This window comes from Pecten maximus, chromosome 1 (genome assembly GCF_902652985.1).
Source record: "Pecten maximus chromosome 1, xPecMax1.1, whole genome shotgun sequence".
Taxonomy (NCBI): Eukaryota; Metazoa; Mollusca; class Bivalvia; order Pectinida; family Pectinidae; genus Pecten; species Pecten maximus.
This window is the reverse complement of record NC_047015.1, coordinates 36,183,550-36,192,159: the sequence shown is the minus strand read 5'-3', so window position 1 is coordinate 36,192,159 and position 8,610 is coordinate 36,183,550. Positions and strand designations below refer to the sequence as shown.

Genomic DNA, 8,610 nt, shown 5'->3' with positions numbered 1-8,610 from the left:
ATTTGTATATCTTCTGTTTAAGGTGACGAAGAGACACCGACCAAAAAAACCGGTCGTGATAATAGCCCCATGAGCTACTTACGAGAGAAGATGGAAAGGGAAAATAAAATAAAGGAACAGGAGTTGGAAATGAGAAAACAAGAGTTACAGCTCCAGAAGGAGAAATTTGAACTGGAGAAGCATGAAAGAATGCAAAAAATAGAAAATGAAAAACAACAAGCTAAAATGATGGCCGAACTAATGAAAGCACTGATAAATAAGAACTAATAAGTTTTTACTGTATGACAGTGTACTGCAAACTACAATGTAGCTTTGTCCATGTAAGACAAGTTGTGTTTGACAAAACTTTATACATGTAAGAACAACACATTTGATGGAAACATATTTTTTATGTTAAATTGTTAATTTAATATGAAATAAATAGAAACAAATATATAATTTTCATTGTTGACTTTTGTCACTGAACATTTTGAAATAATTTTCCAATTTAAAAATCGGATGCATTGCAAGTATCATCCCGATATGTAACTCTGCAAAGTTGGGGGTTCCACACCGAAGAACTGGCTAGTCTGGTTACCATATAAACAGCTGTGACAATTAGTCAGAAGCGTTCCTACCAGATAGTATTTGCCAACTGGCTGCAAATATAACTTCAGGTTTTTCTTATAATCAAGGAAGGAAAACAGGGCAAGGATTTTCCCGAATGTCCATTCAACGCATATACGAACAGCTGACATCTTTTTATTAAATAGTGCCTGGTTGGCCGAAACAACCCCTCCTCTGTATGGTGTGATGATGTACGGCGTCAGCGGATAAGCCGGGTCCCCATACACCGCATACATATCTCCAGTTGGCGTTGTCATGTACTGGCGCATCTGCTGCTGAAGCTGACTCTCTCGCAACATTCCAGCGTCATGTCTTTTCCCTTCTATAGGACCAAACATGTTTACGACAAGGCCGTTAGGTGTAACTACGCTTTGATATTTAAGTGCATGCACTCTCTTATGACCATTGTATATCAATTTCTGATGGTGTGTGGGTCTACAAACAGGCCGCACGGTTCCATCAATAAAACCCCAACAGTTTGGAAGAGGCCCCTCACGTGCTCGGACGGCATTAGCAAACTCATCCAGATTTTGCTCTGACAACCATGATCTATTCAGATCCCATAACAAGTGTCCGTGCGTATCATGTAGAAAGTCCAAGAGTTCATTGATAATGAAAGACATAGCTGTGGACGATCTTCCAAAGAGAGAATACAAGTCACTTAGACGGTGAGGGTATGCCAAGCGTCTTAAAAGAATGCATATGCCTTCAAGGCCGGAACATGTCGTCCTATTCGTACATTCAATTTTAGGTGGTATTTGTAGAGCATGACACAACAATGGAATATCGTCCTTCTCAAACCGAAACAAAGTTTTGCATTTCTCGTTCGTAAGGTCTTCAAAATTAAACAATGGTTTTTCAGTCTCGAGCTCACCTCCTTTCAATGATAATAGCATAAGATCATCATCTTCTCCAATAGCAGCAAGCAGACGATACGCGGCCATTCTGCCCTGAGCACTACACATCGTCATTGGTTAAAATCAACCAATAAAAGCAGTTCTTCCTTTACACGTTCTAGTACACGAATATGCTTTGTAATACCAAAAATAAGAATTACGTGTACGTGTACGTGTACGTGTAGGCTACCCGTACCCGTACACGTACAAGTAAGGTTGCTAAACCTCTCAATTATCTCTCTTTTTCCTGTATCTGGTTTTGCCTGTCCGTTATCTACACCCAACCCCTCTACCTCAGTGAGTACCTTGGATTTGATAGTTTCCAAATCAGATTTGCTGTCATCATTGGTAGAGTCATTGTTTGCTTTGTTTTGTTTGGCCCCATGTGACACCATTTCTGTCTCGGTGTCACCTCTTTTGGCTGAGTACGTGGCCTCGTTCCCAGCCCGCTCTAGTTTAACACCTTGTTCCCTTTCCCCTCAGACTTAAACTCACCCTGATGTTTTGGACATGCAAATTGTCTATTCTGCTGACTACAACAAAGGAAACACCTTCGTTGAACCTGACACCATAATTTCCAAACCCGTGGTAAATCAACTTCTATGAGGCCATTTTTATCAAGCCTAGTTTGAATTGATCATCTATCTCTTTTTGGTTGTCCTCCCTGTGACTTGTAGCTCTATTTTTCTCCCTCTGAACTGCATATACCCCGCTATCTTGCCTGGGTTTTCTAGTTCCACCCTCGGCTTTATCAATGGCATCGTACTCTGTAGCCAGGGCAATGGCTCTGTCCAGACTGGTTGGTTTATTAAGGGCTACATATTTCTTGATTTCGAAGTTGTTTAATCCGTCAATGTACTGATCTACGATTTGGGCTTCGAAGCTACTAAATGGGGTTAATGGGTATGGTCTCTGTGCCAATCTTCTGATAGCATAGCCATAGTCAGATACATTCTCCTTTTTCTCCCTACGCCTATTACGGTACTCACACCGGTGAGCTACCTCCAACTCTTTTGATTTGAATCTTTGTTCAATGGCACCCTTCAATGCTCCATAGTCGGTCATTTGTTTCAGTGTAAGTGTCCCAAGCAGTTCCTGTGCTTGCCCTCGCAGACTCAAGGCAAGCTGAGCGGCCTTCTCGTCATGGCTCCAACCATTCCAGGTGGACACTTGCTCAAAATGTGCTAGGTAGGCACACCAGTCTGTTGACTTCCCGTCATATTTGTCGGGTTCCTTCTCACGTCTACTCATTGGTGTTCTTCTAGCCCGTTCTGGTAGGTGTGTAGCATTATACAGGACAGGTCTACTGCAAGGAGAGCTCATTGGTCCTCGACCGGATTGTTTATGGTTGTTATCCCCAAATCCTCTCTGTCCTTCTCCGTGGCAGTTTTGTTTTGGTAAATGTATTGTGGAGAGGCCTGGCAGATGTGGCCTCATCAACTCGGTTTCGTCCTGTCTCCGTTGACGGATTCGTACCAATTCCGTTGTCTGATCCCCCTAGGTACCTTTACCCAACGCGGTACAGTTCTTCCCTCGGTGTCCAGATGCCCTAAGTCAGGTTGGCGTCCCTCCCTCTTTGTAGGATCAAACTTCTGGCCGTACTCAACCCGTCCAGCATGTATATAAGATGGTAGGCAACCGGTCCTTAACGAACCTCCCAATCGACTGACAGATTCGTGCACCCTGTCTGCAAAGCTGTCACATCTCCCCTCAAGGACTGACACACCCCGTCTCCCCCTTCCTTCCAAGACATGCTCATATGACAAATGAGCTTTCCTCCCATTTCTATTCCCTATATAGGCCGAATGACTACAACTGCTTTCCTCAAATTATGGTGAATCCGAATTGCCCCTATTTCATCAAAATGTACCTGCCTTGTCGCCTTTTCTCCCCTAGATGGTCCCGTATTACGGAACCTGATACCACTATCGCCCTCAAACTCTTGACTCCGACTCAGAAAAGTTATAATCCATGTTTGCACTATATATACACCTTAGTATGGCAACTTGAGTTCGCTAGAGGACAATTCTAGGGTTCTAAAACTAGAAAATGGAAGAGACGTTATTAGACATGTACCCTCACTGGTTTAAAATGGAAATAAAGTGATTTTGTAATAATTATTTGTTGTTAATCTTTCCAAGTATCTCCGCAACCGGGATCCTGGTCATGTCACCAAACTGTAGCAGGCGGGGAGGCCTGGCGAATGGGTGGTGCTTCCGTATAGTGGAATTTGACTTCGCGTTGTGTTTTTTTTGTTGTATACTGTTTTCGCACCCATTCCTCGTCACTCCCCACGGCCATGTTCTTTTCCAATCCCGGCGGGACACGTTGGAAAGTACAACCAGAAGATTGAAATAGATTTAATAATTTATTAAAACAAAGGTAAAAAGTTCATAACAAAAGGTAAGGGGCTCTGGAGATAAACTAACATAAATAGAAAATATAAGTAAAACAATTCTTTCCTTTTAACTAAACAATGGGGAATTAACCCCTTAAAGCACTGAATTGACAACAAAATAACAATAACAAATATAGTGTAAATTAACTCAACAAACTTAACCCAAAAATCTACTTGAGTAGCCCTAAATAACAATAACGATAACAGAATAAACTTAAATTATGGCAAAATGGGAAAAACAAGGAACATAACCGAAATATTTAATCAACAAAAACAAAGGAAGTAACTATCTTATTAAATCTGTCCCAAAAATAGAGTAACTATAAGTAACAATGTAACAGTGAGTTCAATAAAACAATAACATAAATTCCTAAAAGAAACAAAACCCTAAAGAGCTGATCAACGAACAAAGGGAAGTAACTCTTATTAAATATGTATAAAATATAGAGTAACTATAAGTAATGAGGTAACGGCGAATATAATGTAACAATAATATAAATCCCTAAACTTAACAATACTTATATCTCTGGCCTAGAAATCCCATACAGAGTATAGTTCCAATTGTATATTTTCAAGCGTAATGTCTCCCCATCTTTTTCCTTCATAAAGCTCCCAGCAAGTATCTGGACCCATAACTAATGCCTATACGTGCCGTCAGAGTACAGTAATAATATGACTACAGTATATATAATTTGAGATTAATACTATTTAAAGTTAAGTATAATAGCTGGGAAATGTGAGGTAAAACCAATCGCACCCTCTACGTCTGAGGGCTAGCCTAAACCTACTTGCCACCCTCAGATCGCGGCACCCGTTCATATCAGGCGCTGTCACCGCTCCCACACCCCTACTATATTCCAACTAATGACAATACACGTAAATCTGTACATCCCGCAGCACCACGTGACAAACAACGCGCTTGCCTCTTGGCGTACAGACTTCGCTATTATCTAACTGCCTTTATTATTAACTCGAGCAATGGACGGTATCATACCCATCCTTTACCGGTTAAGATATATACCAAAGTATTTTAATCCTCACTGAACTAGGCATTGTTACCCATATATTCGCTGTAATATACACGTGCCTAGGTTCTAACGTGACCCATGCTTACTACGGACCGAGGTAATACAATCCTAATTCATAGTTGATAACTAACCCGTGTGCGACTGGGTCTAAATCTAAGTATTTACTTTTATTATCAAATTAACTTGGGAACCTGTTTGAAGTTGAAGGTGGTATGGGGACATAGGGCACCAGAGTGTCCCCGTTCTGGAGACTGCTGGCACTTACCAGGTTTAGTGGACTGGCTCACCAGTCCTGTCAGTCTGTCGGAAAACGCACGATGCCCGAAATTTATACCCCGCGCGCCATAGAGACGATGGCTGTCGCTGCTTGTTGCGACCACGGTTCCACCAATCACAGCCGACGTCTTATATCGTTGACAGTAGTGACCCGCAAAATGGCTGCCTATAGCGCTGTATTTGAACTACCAAGATGTAAACTGTCTCCGTACGCTTAAAACGGTCCTCCATTCACCGTAAATTAATAGCGATACAAGTAAGTAAGTTTCACAGACATTAATCCTATCCCTGACAGGTCCTAGATTTGTACTTATTACATATAATTATCCGTAGCTGTACTTGACTAGGCTGGTTCCGTTACAGATTAAAAAAAAAACATATTTCTTCGAAACCGGAAGTTAGTCAGTGTAGCACATTGGTGTATGAGTCGGCTCGCTATAGCAAAGGTCTGAAGTTCGATGCCGGTTGGATGTAACCTTTTTTATTATTTTTTTTATCTTTTCAATTTGTTGATTAAAATTCAATTATTCAGTCATGTAAAATAGGGAAAAAAACCATGTAGAGAATCTAGTTTACATACCAAAGAAAAACACCTTTGTTGAACAAACATAAAATTATTGCGCAATACACAATCTGATAAAACAGTGTATCATTTAGACATTAATTGTACAATATATAGTTTATACTAAATCAAAATATCAACCTCTACTTATTCATCATTTACTTTGACCTTTATTACTAAAATTCAGACAATAATTAAGGTACAGGTTTCTTTTGCATTATCTAGGTAAATGTTTCATACAACCTGGTTAAACACGTATTTAGAGGGATCATTTCCTACAATTTGTCATTTAACCTTATTGGAATACCCATGAAACAAGATTACATGTTCAAATTTAGTCTCTTACCAGTTAGATTAATTGTTCATTACTGTATTAATCATGTGAGCAATTATCATAACATGGTCCATGTTTTCTTTGACCCAATACCAGACAGACATTTTGACAAGCAGACATGATGTAAAAAAAAAAAAAAAAGGGGGGGGGGGGGGGGGGGGGGGTAATCGCCTGTATGTCAAAATACTCGTCAAGTATGTAAATGACAAGCATTTTGTTGTAATTTTTACTTAATTGATTCTTAGATTTGTATTCAGATATTAAATATGATATAAAAATATGTATTGAATATCTGAATGGAAAATACCAGAGATATATCTATCCAAATAAATGTATCAAAATTATCTATTTAAGTAGATGTTTCTGTATTTCATATAGATATCTTTATATCCCGAACAACTAGAAATATCTCTGTTTGCAATACAGATATCTGTAATTCATTTTTTATTCAAATGCTGATAACTAATCAACCTACTGAAATTTCTATTCTAATAAAGATAAGGATTTCTCTATTTTCTCCTAAATACAGATGCCTCTTCAAATCATACCGATATGCTATTTCAAATAAACAGATCTTTAATTAAGATACAGATATCTTTCTATCTGGTGTTGGACTGAAAAGAAAAGGCAGACTTATTTATATGTATAACAGTATTTATATTATTTACATGTACATACAAATATTTTATGAAGCTGGGTAAACTAAATTACAAACTTGTTTATTTCAGAAAAGCCTGGGACTGGTCCCAAGAACTACCTTGTAGAGGTTACACTAGATGATGTTTCTTGTAGCAAGTGTTACAGGAAATACACCAGATATATTTCCCTATCTGATAACAGCAACATTTCAAGTCAGTTTCCATCACAGCATGAGGGTCAAGACCCAACCTATCAACCACCAAAGAAACGTAAAACAATGCAAACGTTACAGAGTCCTAAAAACATTATTTTACCTATTGCTGAATCACCAAATAGTCATTCAACTTGCTTTGTATGTAAAAGAAGGGGACCAAAGTTAGTGACTGTATCTCTAGAATCACGTTATAGACTTTTCGTGGAAAAAGGACACCTTATCATTTCTGGAACAAGATGCTGCCCCAATCATCTTAATTCTGATGGCTACTTTTCAACAGAAGCAAAAGGTATAATCAAAGATGCTGACAATGCAAAATCTAACTTCAATCGTACCGAGATTTTCAGTTTGATTGACAATGTTCGTGCCATAGCAATACGAAATGAACAGAAGAGGATTGACTTTGATGACCCAAATTATTTAACTGATGGGGACTACGTTAGCCTGACTGGCCAAACTAAATATGACTTTGAGGATCTAAGCCAGTATATATCTACCGTGAAGTCATCTAAGAATAGGACAAGCCGAACTTGCCTATCAGTACTGCTAGTCTAACTTCGCACAAGATTGTCCAATAGACTGATGTCAACCATGTTTAACATTGGGAAATCATCGATAAGACGGGCTATACATTCAGCACGAGAGGCATTGTATGTTAATTTTGTACCAAAATTTCTTGGATTCCAGCACATATCCAGAGAAAAGGTTATCAGTAAACATACCCGTCCATTAGCACAAGAGCTATTTGGAAATTTTAGCAATCCTCCAGCTATCGTAGTAATAGATGGAACATATATCTACATCCAGAAGAGTGGGAACTTCCAGTTTCAACGACGTAGTTACAAAACTTATAAGAACCGACATCTAGTCAAGCCAATGGTGTATGTGACTACAACAGGCTATATTGTGTCTGTCATGGGTCCTTATTTATCCGATTCCAAGAATAATGATGCTGGAATTATTAAACATGCAGTACAAGGAAATATGGAAAACATGATGAACTGGTTAACAGAAGACATCATTGTTGTTGACAGAGGGTTCAGAGATGCAGTAGAAATGCTTCAAGACCTAGGAATTAAGTCTGAGATGCCAGTGTTTTACCTAAAGGTCAAAAGCAGTATACTACAGTGGAGGCAAACACATCACGGCTTGTCACAAAGATGCGTTGGGTGGTAAAGTCTGTAAACGGTCGGATTAAACAGTGGAAATATCTTTCCAACATTGTACCCAAAACACAGATTCCCTGTATTGGAGACTTTGTCCGCATAGTTGCAGCGTTATGCAATAAATACAGACCTCCATTGAACAGTGCAGACCATGATGCTGATCAGATCCTAGCTGCTCAAATGAGAGTACTGGCAAAGGACAATAACAGTTTGCAGGAACGAGTTAGAGAAGAGAGTCTAGACAGAACAGCATCATGGAAAAGTTAAGAGGCAGATGATGCAGTGGTTGATTTCCCTTCCTTATCTTCGGATGACCTGCGTAATATCACTTTAGGTGTTTACCAGCTAAAGATGGCCCGCAGCTACACCCATGAACACTTAGAAAATGGTGATTATACATTAATGATTGATGAGAGTATCTCCAGTATCATTCGTGTGTCTATTCAAAGTCGCCTCATCTCTGCCAAAAAATATTTGCTGTGGGTTGAGTA

The 8,610-nt window shown here is 39.3% G+C and overlaps 1 protein-coding gene across 1 annotated transcript; it reads right to left on the bottom strand.

Annotated features, from left to right (window-relative positions):
• Nucleotides 1-512: 512 nt before the first annotated feature.
• LOC117341172 (protein ALP1-like) lies at nucleotides 513-1,571 on the bottom strand. Its single transcript, XM_033903055.1, has one exon. It carries the CDS (start codon nucleotides 1,569-1,571, stop codon nucleotides 513-515), a length of 1,059 nt encoding a protein of 352 aa, XP_033758946.1.
• Nucleotides 1,572-8,610: the final 7,039 nt, after the last annotated feature.